The 15,629-nt window shown below is 37.7% G+C and overlaps 1 protein-coding gene across 9 annotated transcripts in view; it reads right to left on the bottom strand.

Moving 5' to 3' along the window:
• LOC121330170 (ral GTPase-activating protein subunit alpha-1-like) overlaps positions 1–15,629 on the bottom strand; it is a 49,250-nt gene that overhangs the window by 18,641 nt on the left and 14,980 nt on the right. For 8 of the 9 annotated variants that reach the window (XR_005951836.1, XM_041276490.1, XM_041276495.1 and 5 more), the window contains 21 exons: positions 14,348–14,472; positions 13,586–13,802; positions 13,136–13,312; positions 12,842–12,994; positions 12,362–12,555; positions 12,164–12,262; positions 11,848–12,003; positions 11,435–11,563; positions 11,032–11,157; positions 10,304–10,362; positions 9,638–9,746; positions 9,415–9,525; positions 8,810–8,878; positions 8,357–8,491; positions 7,653–7,836; positions 5,306–6,200; positions 3,767–3,838; positions 3,354–3,477; positions 2,938–3,093; positions 1,271–1,429; positions 428–555 (listed from right to left, as the gene is read on the bottom strand). Coding sequence is in view for 8 of the 9 variants with exons in the window: in XM_041276490.1 (XP_041132424.1) it covers positions 428–555; positions 1,271–1,429; positions 2,938–3,093; positions 3,354–3,477; positions 3,767–3,838; positions 5,306–6,200; positions 7,653–7,836; positions 8,357–8,491; positions 8,810–8,878; positions 9,415–9,525; positions 9,638–9,746; positions 10,304–10,362; positions 11,032–11,157; positions 11,435–11,563; positions 11,848–12,003; positions 12,164–12,262; positions 12,362–12,555; positions 12,842–12,994; positions 13,136–13,312; positions 13,586–13,802; positions 14,348–14,472 (3,577 nt within the window). In the remaining variant the exon portion in view is untranslated. The remainder of the gene's footprint in view (positions 1–427; positions 556–1,270; positions 1,430–2,937; positions 3,094–3,353; positions 3,478–3,766; positions 3,839–5,305; positions 6,201–7,652; positions 7,837–8,356; positions 8,492–8,809; positions 8,879–9,414; positions 9,526–9,637; positions 9,747–10,303; positions 10,363–11,031; positions 11,158–11,434; positions 11,564–11,847; positions 12,004–12,163; positions 12,263–12,361; positions 12,556–12,841; positions 12,995–13,135; positions 13,313–13,585; positions 13,803–14,347; positions 14,473–15,629) is intronic. The other variant, XM_041276491.1, reaches the window with a different exon arrangement.

Here is a 15,629-nt window from a genome sequence, read left to right on the forward strand (position 1 = left end):
AACCTATGTCTCTATACAGTTGCATCAAATAGCAAAGCCACAATCTGTTTGTAATGCTTATTAAATCTGTCAATTTCATAAATCCGATGCAATGGTTGACTTCTTCAGTAAACATCTGAAGGTCCCAAAAATCTCCCAAGATATTTAAAAATGGCATCCCTTCTATTTTCTCAAAGTCCAATATGTTTCATCTAGCTTGTAAATGTATACATTTTTTAAAGCAGATATTAAATGTAGATCCTATGCTTTTCCTAAAACGCCTTAACTTAATATTGTAAACCATTTACTCCTTTCTAAAAAACAGACATATATAAGACATACTACACATAATACATTAAGAACTATGCAGATACCAATTGCTATTAAAAGGAACTTTCTTGTAATTAAAGCAGTTAAGTCACCAGATCGAAAGCATCTGAAAGGATACAAGTTCTGATACAACGGAATCAGAGATTTCAGAGCGCGGCTGGCATTGACTGCTGTGGCACGGACCATGGTGGGCAGTATTTTTCCATCTACAATGGCCCCGTCAAAAAGAGGACCAAAAAATGGAACCTTAAAAAGAAAGAAAAAACAAACATGTTATCAACATGTCCCCTGCAACAACTACAATTACAAAACTGTGTCACATGTTTGGGCAGGAACCACCATATTCACCAATATGTTGTGCTAAAGAATGTCTTAATATCTAAATGTCTGAACACATAACTAACAACCATAACATAAATACAGCATGGACAACAATGTTGTTCCAATCTTCAAAACACATTTTTGGTTGGTTTGCCATGTGCATACGAAAAGGGAAAGTACTCTGTGCTTTACAAAAAAAAAAAGTGTCAATGTTACTAGGTACTTACTTACATTGCTATTGAATTCTCTAACATTTTGTTCAAATATTTCATCTCGTCTTTGCTGGAGTTTAATTAATTTTTATCAATTAAATAACGGTTCGCAGATCAAACTTTTTAAACTACTCAAAACACTGCAGGAATAAGAGTATTCTTCAGAAAACATTATAAATAAAAGGCACAAGATTACCATTGTTTAAATGGAGTGCCTGGAATGCAGAGACCAAGACCATTATGTTAAAAAGCCTACACAGTTGTTTTTTTGTTAAAGTTTAACAGTGTGCAATGGAAGAGTTGTGAGGTTTAGTGTGGACTCTTACACTAATGATTCTCAAGTGTAAAAGACATGCCAGCAAAGTTCTTCCCTTTCAAGTGGCAAGAACATTCTTTCTACACAGTTACATTTTAAAGAATGTTCCTACCTCAGGCTTCTTCATGATCTGGATGCTGTATGTATGGTTCTTCATTGGGTATATGACAATCAGAACATCTCCAAATTCTGTTGGAATTATTCCTCTCCTGTAGTCACGTGTGTGTTCAGACCAGACAATGTGCACTTCATCATTGCCCAAGTGTCTCAGCTACAAAGATAAAGAAACTTTACTGATTCACTAGAAACTGAGAGAAACACAGCAAACAAAAAGAAGAATGCAGTTTGTGTGGTCACATTCTATTATTCACACACACACATTTTGTGAACATGAAACACAGTAGGTAATATGGGACTTGTGACCTTTGTCTTCCAATGCTGAGGGCAGAGATAATTTAGAATATAGTCCTAAAAAATATATATATATATATTTTTTTTTTATTTGAAGGGCAAAACACTCAGTGGACTTAACACACTTAACTGTCAGTGTAACTATATTATACGCAGGTTTTATCTGTGCATCTTTATCTGGATGGCGTCTTTCCCATTGGGTCAAATTTCATTTAATCCAAAAGAATCATGATATAATCCTAACCAGGGGGACAGGTCTAACCTAATTTTGATACATTATTGCCATGTGCTGTGCAAGTTAGAGAGACACCCTCCAGGTCTTGGACCAGGTTTGCAAGATGCATTTTGGTCCCTGAATTGAAGATCATTTTCCCTGATACCACTGAAAATTGATGCAATGAAGGATGGCGAATAAAAGCTTGACTGTCACTGATAAACCTAGTGTTTTGTTTGAAAAATCTAATTAGATGGCTTTGAAACAGGCACCAAATTCTGAGAAATTTCTTTCTGAAATGTCACTTGTTAAGGCAGTATATACACATATATTTTTTTTTTTTTGGGGGGGGGGGGGCAGATATAAGAATAACTAAGGGAAGGAAATCACATAATACTTTCAAAATTTGAAAATACTCAAAAAACATAGAATATGCACGGCTTTAGAATACTTCTGTTCATGCCACAATCTGCACAGAAAAGGCTGCAATCAATAAAACAAAATATCTGTACTCTCAATAGGACTTCTGTACAAAGACAGGGAAATTAAAGCTCAAGATAGCACTCTGTTTGGTTATTAAAGATAATTATCTAATCATCTGCAATATTATTTCCTGTAACCATTCTTGAAAGGAAGACGCTGATGGCAGTGGCTTGCCACAGGCAAAGCTATTCCTCTTTACAGACCGAGGACAATCCAATCCAATTAGACCACCTGAACCCGTGGAGGTCAAGCAGTGCACTCCCACTTTTAATATTACATTCATTAATAAGGCTACGCAACGGATTACCACCTCCAAAGATGTATGAAGAAGAGAATGAGGGGACAATCCTAATGATATCCAATTGTTCATACTTAACTGGGGGCATATATTACAAAGCCGGAGATCAGAACAAATCTGAACTCATTATTGCTAATGTGAAATGTATTACATTTAGCCAAGAAAAATACCCATACAGAAAGCCATTTATCACAGCTGATCATGGCGAGAAAAAACAACATCTGTTTTATTCAAGCAATTGTAATTGTATGAAACAGAGTTGTATATGCCGTTTTAAGATTAATATTTTAGGAGGTTATTATCAAAAAGACAATTTATTGGATCTTAAACTTGGTCCCAGATGGATCTGTTTCGCAGCACAAGCAGTACTCACCTTTTTTGTTAAGGAGTCATCAGAATCAGGTGGCATTCTTGTTGACACGTGAAACATCACTTCAACAGTTGATGTTGCAAAGTAAGGAGTGCTAAAGCCGGTGCTTTTGTTTCGCTGTAGTCCCCCCAGGAACCCACAGTGATTTGTGAGATTCACCTGAATTTACAAGAATTGAAAATGCTGAAAATATCTACAAACTAAAAGATGTGCAAATATAATAAATATAGCTGTCATTACAATAGGCACAATCCAGTGTTCAGATTACAGGAGAGCTTTTACTGTAGGGAAATTAAATGAAATTCACAACAACAAAATCCATTAGCACTACAATCACATTGAGGATCTCTGTGGAATTTCCACGGCTGCTCAGAAGGCGTGAGGAAAAAAAAAAAAAAAAAAAAAACACAGAGACTTACCTCCCAACCGAGCCCCGAGACAAAGTCCTCATAGGCCTGGCTTCCACTTGTGTTAGTGAGGATCGAGTGCTTGTCTTCCTGTCCCTCAGCAACATAAAACACTGCTATCTTGTGTGTTTCCCGACTGTTATGAAAAGTAGAGAACAAGGTTTCTTTCTTGGAGAATGTCTTATAAGACATTTTAGGTCTTAATATATTATTACTTCAAGGACCGTACATGTTAGGTATGTGAATTGAGGTTCCTTTTTTTATTAAAACTTGATGTCATCACTGGCTTTAATGTTTAGGCATAATACCTAATTTAGCTAAAAATGTTCCTGAAACAGTATGAAACCATCTACAGCATACTGGTATTAATGTGCTTAAGTGTAGATTCAGTTTCAAAATAATGTATTTGCACGTTTCATAATTACCATTGTCTGGAGTCCAGATTCTTAAGTTCTCTCAGCAGCTTCTCATTTTTCCTAAGAAGGTGGAAGTTGCTCCTGGGGGCAAAATGAAATATACTTACAATAAATATAAATTGCACACATTCTTGCACAAGCAAGGTTCTTCTGATCTGAGCAAAATTATTCATCATGGCAGTTTCTGACCAACCTTGCCTTTTTTCTGTGTTTATTATATCACTATTGAATACTCCGACATCTACATTTAACATGATTTGTGTTCTATCAGCTTTATGCCACGGATGATGAGAAATGACTTTCCAAGATAAGCACGGTGTCAAAGCACATACATGGTTTAATCAAAATCTATTAAACCATTTGAGTGAATGGTTCTCAAGAGAACCCAATTCAACCATAGGCCACAACTGGTTCAAAAGTGTGACCTAAATTGGGCAGTTCCACTTGAGAAAAGCAAAAACTGAAAAACATAAATCCATTCCAAACATTTTTCAATTTGACTTAAGGGTTGATTGCATCAACCTTTCACACTCCAGCATAAGCCACAGCTGATTTGTTTAATAGTGTTCCTGATAAGAACTGTTACGCAAATTCATGTTTATAAGCATATATTTTGTGTTTATAAGCAAGCATCCTGGGTGCAGACTTCTCTGCTTCTGCTACAACAGATTCCACTGCAGTGAAGCAGTGCATGGAGTCCAGTCATGGCCCATACGTAATTTCAGATTCCAATGTCTTCCACGTAGGAGTGAAAGCTGGTCAAGTACTCAAGTCTGGGCTGCTCATTTGCAAAATTGAAAGGGACACTGACAACATGATGCATCATCTTTTTGCAAGTCTTCTAGTAGCTTGTTACATTGTAATGGTCTTCATTTTCTCCATTCAGAGTAAGCTAATTTGAAACCATGCTGGGAACAGAGTGAAAGCCGGCTGTAACAAATACACACAATACCTGTGAATTGCAATACCTCAGTCTTTGACCAGAGATGAATAATGCAAAGATGAGAGAATGAGGGCATGACAATGATTCTTTTAAAAGCCTCTAAATCCTTTGCTGCCTACTTTTTTATATAATACATTGCTTTGTAGCATTTGATAAAAAACTGTTTTTTGTATTACTATTGAGTAAATGTGCCGCTGCTACTAATCAAATAATGCATCTTTCATTTATTCTCAACTCTGTGGCAAACTGTGAAGATACCTTTTTAAAGACGGTTAATGAATAGAACATCAAAGTCCAGTGTTTTGTAACTGACAACAAAATCTAAATTATCATAATAATTGTCTCTTTTCAAACAGAGGCGAGTGCCTCTATGTTTGCCACATTATGATAAATAGGAAACAGTCTGCTGTTTCAACTTGACATTAGTCATGTTAATTTTGCCAGCACCAAAAGCAAACAATGAAATAGGATCAGCAAACGGCAACACACACTGCAAAGCCGAAACTAAAAACAGGACAGGACATTTCTCATTTCAAAAACAGGAAATTACTTTAACTCAAGTTTAGCTACTGAAACACAAATCCAAAAACTCCACAAAACCGTACCTCTTTTCCCAGGAGTTCATGCCCAGGATGTTCAGAAGTAGCCTACAATAGTAGAAGGCTGACTGGGGTCTCTGTGGACATGGCTCCTCTTGTTCCATGGCTCTCATGTTCAGGTTATTGTTGCATTTGTCTGCAAACCCCTTCTCCTCAGTGTACTGTTTCAGGATGGCGTTTATGACATCATTCTCCTGTTTCTCAGAGATGCAGATAGGGGGCAGGGCAGGGATATTGAGCGGCATGCCTGATCGCTGGAGGCACTCTGGACTGGTGGTGCCCAGGTATTGGAGCATCTCATCCAGGGCATCCTCGTCATCCCTGATAGCATCCCAAGTGGGCACCACCTCCCTACACCTCCGCTTGGCTTGAGGGGCCATGAAGTCCTTCATTGCTTCATCATCCTCCTCTTCCACTGCCTCACTCTGCAGCTGCTGCTCATCCTCACTGTCATCCAGGCACTGCTGGCGCTCCACCACAGGCCGGGCTGGAGGCAGTTTTAGAGCTTTGTTTGGCTGGCTGCAGTGGGGAGGCCCGTATAGGATTGCTGTGTCCCACGAGTACTTTCCAGAGATATCCCGCACTATGATTCTCACGCTGGAGTTAGTGGTGGTGAGACCAGCTGACATCCCTCCACCAGGGACATTATCCTCAGCACGGATCTGGAGACTTGATAGCAGGGTGGTGTTGTTCAGCACAAAGAACTGCAGGTTTGGGCTCTCAAACAGCTCTGGGGAAAGTTCAGGGCATTCGCTGTAGGGGTTGTCTTGGTTTTCACAGATCTGGCTGGTTAGCATTGCCGGCCCACCACTCATGGGATAGTGCTCCAAGTGGTTGACCAAGTGGGTTATGACTGTCCGGGCTGCTATGGAGATTAGGCCTTGCTGCATGCAGCTTTTCACTGCAGGAAAACAAATATAAATTTATATTACAACAAACTTATCATACAAGGAAAATTATTCCAAGTGTACGGTACTGCCAAAAGTATTCTGCATAGATTCGTATAAGCTGCAGTTATCCTACCAGGAAACATAAGACATGATCTCATTTATCTACTTAATAATCCATTCAGTTGCAAAAAGGTATTTAAGAGAGGCAGTGATACAACAATATGAAATATAATATATATCCATACTGAAACAAAACAAAAAGCAATTTAAAAACAACCACAGTGTATAAAGGCATGCATCAAGACAAATAATTTGCTTTTGTCGGGGAAAAAAAATAACCTGTTTAAAAATACAACCTGTAACAACAGTGCGTCATGAGAGCAGAACTTGTATTTTACCACTACGATCACCTCAACGATTGTATTATCAAACAGCCATGCAGGAGTCAACATAAAAGTATTTTTGGTGAGATTAAAAACAAAACCTGAATTAAAAAAAAAAAAAAAAAAACAACACTTTGCTGTTGTTGTCGGGAGAAGAGGAAAAGAGGTCACCTGAAAATGTGGAACTACTGTGGTGCACCTTGACAAAACTGAATAATTACATCTCTTCCTTTTAATACCTAACAATTAAGCTTGTCGAATTGCAGGGCTGAGCCTATTAAGGACATCACTGTATTCAGGGTTCTCTGCCAAAAAAGTGCTTGAGTTGGAAGAAACATGCCTCACACAAGGATACAATGATTAGCAATTTTCTCTTGATAAAAAAGCAGCACGTAGACACGACAGACCACAAAATCACCTGCTGTTAAACACACAGCCACTGCAGAAGGAAAGATTCTGCATTTATCTAGTCCTTAGTACCCTGAAGGAGACATGAGGAGAAAGCCTAATACAGGCTGAGAATAGCACTATGGGGAGAGCTCCCTACAAGTATTAAGCTCATCTGTTTCAATTTTCTTTTTGCTGACAATGTATTGTTAGTCTTAATTCTAAGGGTGAAGTTAAAGTCTGAATTGATTTTTTTTTTTTTTTTTTTTTTTTTTTTTTTAAAAGGCTTTTAACTCCTTACTACCCAAGCAGTTTTATAAATGTTCTTTCTTTCTTTGCTTTTCAGTAAGGGTCAAGCTGGATGAGGTAAAACCTATGGATGTGAAGTAACCTGCCCCAAGAACTAAGGCATCTTGACCAACAGATGTTACATAAACAGACAGTGGCTTCTTGTTGTGCTGGATTAGAGTGATCAAAAACATATGGAAAGGAAAAATGGCCCAGTGCACTTATTTGGAGAAAATAAAAATGAACAGCTGGTTTATATACAAATACATGGGCTGCCTGTCAGGAATAGGAATAGGAAAGGTAACACTTGTGTCTCTGTGGAGATGCATACAAAAAATAAACTCAAGTGGGGCAGGAGAGAGGATGCAAAATGTATATTACATTAGGGGAAATCAAAATGCACACCTTCAGTGACAGGTTGCAGTTTGGATGATCTCTCGGAGTCTGGAGAGTGCAAGGGTTCTGGTTCCTTGAGGCTCTCCAAGTGCAGAAAGGGATCATAGTCAGCAGACGCAAGATCCGGCAAGTTAAGTGGGAAATATTTTGGATTGTTAAAATACTGAGCTCCGTACACACATCCATGAAGAACCTATTGGAAGAAAAGTGCATGAATGACCAAATTACAACAGGCCTGGAGAGCATGATCAGGGGGAACAAAGCACTTCATCAGAAACGGTCAGATTGTTTGCATACTTGTGGTAGGGTAGTTTATATTGTCCCTTAATCTTGCTCTGATTTCATCACGTTGCTACCAGATAAACAAGGCAAGGAATCAGTACACTACATAATATCGCAAGGGAAAACAGCCAGAGTACTAGTAACAGCTCTTCTTTAACTCCATTACAGTCTTTTAAAGACTATGTAAATAACTAACTAGTAATGTTTGCAACCAGTAATGTCAAATATTTTTAAATCTGCAAGATACAATTTGTACTTCCACCTGTCTATGGAAGAAATAGACCCTCAGAATTTCAGGTGCATTGTCATTTGCGGTGCCTTTTGAATAGGTTTATGCTCACACAAAGAACCTGTGGTAACAATACATTTTCAGTGTACATCATAGATAGATAGTGCCTTTACAGTATGGATAAGAGTGTCAAATTATTTACCTTATAAATGCAGCTCAGGACAGATGTGTCAGACTTGTCCTCGTCAGGCCCAACAGTGTGAACTGGTTGCAGCAAAGTCTTTGGTGGCAAGGCCATTACCCAGTCCAACAGGCAGAGAAGCAAGGACACCACCAACTAGAAGAAACATTATATTAAGTTTAAAAACACACAAAATGGATGTTTTTTAACCAATATTTTGTTTTGCCACAGTACAGTAATTTTGAAATTTAGCATGCTTTTCCTAGGTTAATACTAACCACTTCAATGGTTTTAAAATGATTTCTCAGTTGGTTGCAAATACACTTCAACATGCTTTCACTATACTTTATTGTACTTGGCTATTTTTACAAAAGGTATACAGCAATAAACATTCCAGCACTGTACTGTAACATTACCTATTACATTAGTAATAAGAAAACAAAAAAAGCCTTTAACACTATGCCTTGTACATACCCTCTTGTCTGGTTCGTGTGGAGAAGCTTCTGTTGAAGGCAGTAGGTATGTAATGGTTGCTATAAGAATCTAGAAAACAGGTATGCAGGCTGCTTAATTACTATAGAACACTCATGCTCGGCATTCCTTAATATACAATATGTAGTAGGTATTGGTATTGATGTGATTCAGAGATCTAAAATTAATTTGTATCAACTGTGACATCAATTAAATGAGTTAACCTGCTCTGACCTTGTGTTGGTTGGATAGCTCCAGTACGATATTTTACGTTAAGATTTGTTTTTTCAGTAAACACTTCAGAACATTTAAATAAATAAATAATGAGGATCAGTGTTTGACAATGCTGTACAGACAATTTCTATCTTTAGTCAATGTTTCTCTTTTTAGTTTATTTGGGTGTAGGAATTGTACTGTGTGCTGAAACTGTCTCAATGAGATTTGTAAACTGTACATGGCTCACCATGTAAACTGCCCACAGTATGAAAATAGCACTGCTTTTTTTTTCCCCCACACATTTCTTAAATGAATATATAGAACTCCCATTCTGTTGCGACATCCTGTGGTTTATCCCCTTGGTTTCTGTCTCAATTATACACAATATTCACCTCAATTATTTTCTTGGGCGAGTCAGCTGGGAAACGCTGAAGATTATCCACATAATTTATGAGCAGGTGTAGAATGTCTGAAGCAACTTGTGCAACAGTTTTATTTGGAAACTGAAAAACAAACATAAAAGGGTAACAATTAGCAAGATGTCACAGTCAATTTCAATTAAAAAATGTCAAATGTGTTCACTTCTCTATGAATTTCAAAAATAAAACCCTGTACCTTCAAGGTTACACAAATGACATTCAAAGCTTCTTTAATCTGAGGGTGGCGAGTGTCGTGTATCAACTCCTCACTAAGCCAAATGCCAAGGCTACACAGAGCAACACACCTGGAAAACAGAAATAGCACCACAAAATCACTACTAGGTTGGAAAAGGTGAAGTTAGATATATATATATATAGTGTTTTTTTTTTTAAACAATGAAAAAACACCATCAACAAAAGCTCAGAACAGTTGCTTTATTAATGTATTTATTTTATAGGTTTTTTTGTTTCGTCTTTAAATCCAAAAAATAAAGGATGACCAATTGTTCTTACACCACAGTAAGCAAAGCACCCTATCATGACTAATTAACAAATGTAAACTTACAGATCTAAACAGTGTTATACTCAACCGCTACATTCCCCCAAATCTAGCACATTTTCTATAATCCATATTATATAATCTAATCCCCTAATCTGCTGGACGTTTTTGCCCTGGATTGACAATGGATTATTTAAAGGGACACTTCATTAATCTGTCTGGGTAACCAGACAAAGACACAGACATGGTTTTCAAAAAGGGCCATATGGATTAAATCCAAGATTATTTTTACAATTGTGTGACAAAAACTGTGTTTGAAAAGTAGAATGAACAAATGATATTATATATGAGCTCTGCACATACCGAGCTGGTCCAGATGGCTCCTCCCTGGCTGAGCTCAGTATGTTCTTTATTATATGTTCCTTAAAAACATTTATAAGGAAGAAGGTAGAAAAATTGAATTATACAGTTGAGAGTGCACATCTATTCCTGACGCACTTCTTATACTTGGCTGTTTAATGCCTTGTTCATACTGGTATCTGAATACTAATTCAAAATTTGTATTTATTGTTTTCATTAGTCATTAAAAACATAAATATAACACATTAAACAAAAGAAAACAAACACAATTTCTAATCCCCTGTTGGCTTTAAAAAATAGCTTTTTTAGATGCATGGCAACATGTTTGTTAAAGTACGCCATGCAGTAAATTTACCTTACAGTGTACAAAACACTCTCATGAATGACATTAGTTCCTTAATAGAGATAACAATTTCATGTTTGGTGCCATCACCACAATGCATGATAAAAATCCATTAATCATAACATGAGAATATCAGTATCTGCTGTCAACTGTACTGGAACAGTAGAAACTTAGGAAAGTTTGTTGAAATAATTACAAATCCTCCAACACTTGACCTGTAAAACCATGGGAAATAAGTGCCTCCATACATTTTCTGATATGAATTTAGTGTCCAGATTATATGCAAAAATAATTAGTTTCACTACAACATTCAAATCAGCAGGACTATGGTCCAGGTCAAGCAGATTTATTTTACTGGATACAGGTTGATCAGTGTTTGTTTTCTTACCTTGACATCTGTGAAGCGAGTTAGCACCATATCAGCTGTAGTAGGGTGAAGAGCAGGCAACTCTTCATATAGGTTGGGAAAGCAGACCAGTGAACCTAACAATATCTGGGCTTCCACTCTTGGAGCCTGAAGGACAGGATTGTTACAGTTGTGTCAGATATTTACCTCCTTGATGTCTTCGTACTAAATACCCTTTAGGTTAAATTGTCTCTAATAAGCAAATCAAAGACACTGTGTATGAGTGATACAGCATGTGCAAAGAAAATTCACTGGGAAAAGATCAGTTTTCTTGATCAACTACATACAAAAGTGCCAACATATCAGTAGAACCTGAATGTTGGGGAATTCTCTTGATAAAGTTTAGCTGTACCGTTTTATACAAATCTGACTAGACTTTGCTTACATTGAGGGATGATGAGGTGGTCACTCTATTAGCCGCGATGATGAAATCCAAGATCAGCATTGTGGCACCAGGCAATCCAATAGAGAAGAAGCGTGGAGAACAGTGCTTGATGATAGTATTGACAATGTCCTAAAAAACAAAAAGTGCCAATGTTGCATTGAACAGTCCGAGCATTGGAACAAACACATACAGGGTACCTGTGAAAAATGCAATTTACTCCACCCTGGCATCCAACTGTAATATATGACTTTAAAACTATAATATATTATATGATTAACCAAAAGGGTGTATAACACAGTATATATTGATTCATGAAGTGGCACAAGGGCAAGATATTCAGATTTTTGTTTTTCATTTAACATCACGTTTCTTTAAAAGATATTATGCAAGCCGTTTGTTTACTTGTACCTCACCTGATCAACATGTAACAGTCCACAGTGCATTATATTATAAAAGTGTGTCAAGAAGTCAGAGTTTGGAGAAACGTCCTGTCTTCTCTTCATGATCTTACAGATCAACTTGTAGGCATGAAGTTTCCCTTGCTTATACCGCTCAGTCAGCATGGTTGCCTGAAGGGAGAGTAATAATGTGCAACACTTGGATTAACAGTCAAAACCCAAACCATCCTAAGCATGCACAATGTTCAGCTTTAAAAGTACCCAGTGCCTCTGACTGCACTCTACAGAGATCAACAGAAAAGCTGAATTGGAAGAACTGAAAATGAATTACTTTAAAAAGCCAGGGAGTCAAAATGCGGAGAGGTGGTATCAGTTCAGGTGGTGGAGGAGATGCCTGGTTGTCAGCTGATATACCCAGATTGTCTCTGATCTATATGCCGTAACAAAAAAAAAAAAACACATAGAATACATCAGTTTACTTATTGTTTATCTCATGGGACAACCTTCGCTCTTAAACCAAGTATGTTACCTTGGCCAGATTCTGCCACAGCTCACACAGATAATCAAACACCTGTGCATGAATTTCTGGATCTTTGATGGAATTGACGTCTCCTAAAATCCCAAGCATCCTCCTCCACATCACCGTGGCAACATCTGCATGCCAGCCAGTAAGAGTGCCTCCTGCCATCACACTGCAGTCCTCTGTTGGGAATTCACTGGTCTCTGGGCAAAGAGGCAAAAACTCTTTTATAAACCATTTCTTACAACAACTAACATTATTTGAAGTTACCTACATTACAATGTATAGGGCCTACAAGTGTTTCAATGACTACCTGGTGTTCCACAGAAAGAAACCCAAGAGGTTTGAGCAATCTGTTGCAGTCTAAAGGTGTCCACACATCGGACGTGATGCGACAACTGAATGTGTCGTACGACACACCGCACCACGACAAAAAAAAATATAACAGGTATATCTGAAGCAATACAATACCAGTCCAGTTGTAAATACCTAGGTCATCTGGAGTCTGTAAGACAGAGTGGTGGAGTTTATCATCCAACTGTAAGTCCTTATGCTCCATGTGCTCAGCATTCAGAGTGGCAGGAGAAGGAGTTTCGGACCTGGAGCCTGAAGCTGAATGAATCGGTGAGGCACTATCAGATCCTAAGGAGAAAACAGACATCAATCACGATTGTTAGTGTGTACCGCACATTACAAAAAATACACTGTGCGAGCAAGCTTGCATCACATAATAAAGGCAAAACATAATACTAAAATACTAAAATAAACTAGTATTATCTTTACCAGTGATTGTGACTGCGTCAGCTGATAAAGCTTGCTGGCTCAGGCTGCTTGTCTCCGAGTCAATGTGCAGGGTAGTCAGGCTGGCCAGCTCTTGCTCATCAGCTGTCTGCGGTCGGATCTGAGCACCATCGGTTTCTGCAGTACCTAGAGAGGAGGCTTCAGGGCCAAAGCTAAAGTCTGCAAAAAAAATACCATCGTAACAAAAAGGAAGGAAAAAAAAAAAAAACTCACAAAAATCTCTATTTAAGAATGTATAATAGGATATTGCACTTGAGCACTTCAGGAGATTGAGCTTAAAGGTGACCTGACATGCCTCAAGATCCCACAGTATGTCAGCTGTTGGTCAGTGGTTTTAAGCAAGGGTTTCCCCTTGTATACTGAAGTAGACATATCAATTAGAATGAAGAGCCTGAAATATTATATCTATATAATATTGTAAATAGCCCTCACTTTCAAATTTGCATCCGTCATATTGAAAGGCATTGAACGAGTCCGAATGGCTGTCGGAGCTGACGAGGTCACTGCTGCCTGCACTGGCAGGGGAAGTCCATTCTGAGGGGACACCTGGGTCATCTATGGGCCGCATGGGAGCCTGCCTGTTCAGCAGGTCTGGAAAGTCTTTAGGGACTTCAAGGCTCCCAGGGCTGCTGCCTCTCCTTGTAATGCCCTGTCAAAAAGAAAATGCTACATAAACACGCTGGACACCACCTTTATATCTTTCACTACCAAGACCACAGGGTGTCGACCCACATAAATCACAATTCAGCATCAGAGGATTTCTTTCCTGCATGTTTGTCACATTCTATTTAAAGAAATGTGCAAATCAAATATTCTGAAAAAGTGTATTCCCCTTTCATAGTTTTAAGTGACATGTATATGGATGGGATTTCTGCATACAACCTGTACCTGTGTGGTTAATGACGCACGGTACTATAAAGTGGTCAAATGCTGCTATTACGCCGTTGATCTTAAAATAAAAAAATCTTAAGTGCTATGTGGCTCACTCCTTCCTAGTACTTAATTTACTAATAATGAGTAGTGCTGAGTATGTGTTCATACCACAGCAACCAACCCTGTGACATACAGCACATTTTCAAATGTCAGAAGACATGCTATTTAAACACAGGCAGACTACACTCCCTTTAATAGTTTTATTTAACTCATTATTATTTAAAAAAAAAAAATAAAAAAAAGAATAAAAAACAAACTCACAGATGTGTTTCTGGCTCGCAGCCTTTCTGCTATAAACTCATCCATAAGATCACTGATGTTGGGATTGCTGTTGCCAATGTCTATGGAGCCCGGACGAGTCTTTTGGCTCAAGTCCTCCTTGTTAGCTAAAGTTAAATAATTTAGAAACAGATTACAAGATTTCAAAGAACAATGGGAAGAACACCTTCGAACACATTCTTTTATTCATTTAACACCACTGGCTACGATTTTCCTGACATTTCATTCATTAACATGCAAAAAAAAAAAAAAACTCTTAGTAGCAATGCACGCTCGTCTTATGTATACATGATGATGACCTAATTTAGTATAAAGATTGAGAACATAAACTGATATACTGGTTTACTTTAGCTAATCTATATGTTAAATTATATTAAAGCTTGCTGTTATTGCATTTTATATTCTGCATGGTTTAAATTAAAATGAACTTGAGCTTGTAATGTAAATTACAAACTGACTTGCAATAATTCTCTACGTTTCCCTCTATGTTTTTATGATAGGCTGAATGTTAAGTTTAAATAAGGTGAAATACAAAACGTGTTCTTCCAAACATAACATGCTAAAATGACTTGTTTGCACAATCCTGAAATTATTACTCTAAGGAAGCTAGTGGTACAAATGTCAGGAAAACTAAATATAAAATGTGGTGTTAAGCATAGCACTAAAAAAACTTTTAGAATCAAACAATTCTGTTTAGGCAACAAACAATTGATTATAACTTGCAATGCAGGAGTTACTCACAAAGCATGCAGTCCCAAAATATAAAATACCTTGCTTTTTCAATGCATAAATAGAACAAGAATAAGCATTAGTAAATTTGTAGAAATTAAAAGAAAGCTTTGGCAGCTATTGTTAGATTTTTTATTTTTTTTGTAACAAGTCTTTATCCCAAAGCAGGAGTTACCAGTTTTGCACAGACCCCCCCCCCCCCCCCCCCACCACCACCACCAAAAGTGAAACATGCTTGTGAAACCAAAGCTACTTGAACCCTTTCCTTAAAGCACAGCCATTACAGTATTCAGTGACAGAAGAGGCTTTTATTTTATAGAAGACTTTTTACACTATTTACAAATCTGCCTAAAAAACTACATTTCAGGTCCTTCAAAATCCAAAAGGGCAAACCAAGTCTTTTATATTAAGGGTTTGCTGCAACCTTACAAAAGCATGTCTTAGAAACACAATATACAGCAACTATCTAGCTTATTTTCTAACTTAATATGTTGGGCTGTTGGTTCATGCCTTCCATTACAGAACCTGTGTTGAC

The sequence above is a fragment of the Polyodon spathula genome, chromosome 17 (assembly GCF_017654505.1).
Source record: "Polyodon spathula isolate WHYD16114869_AA chromosome 17, ASM1765450v1, whole genome shotgun sequence".
NCBI lineage: Eukaryota > Metazoa > Chordata > Actinopteri > Acipenseriformes > Polyodontidae > Polyodon > Polyodon spathula.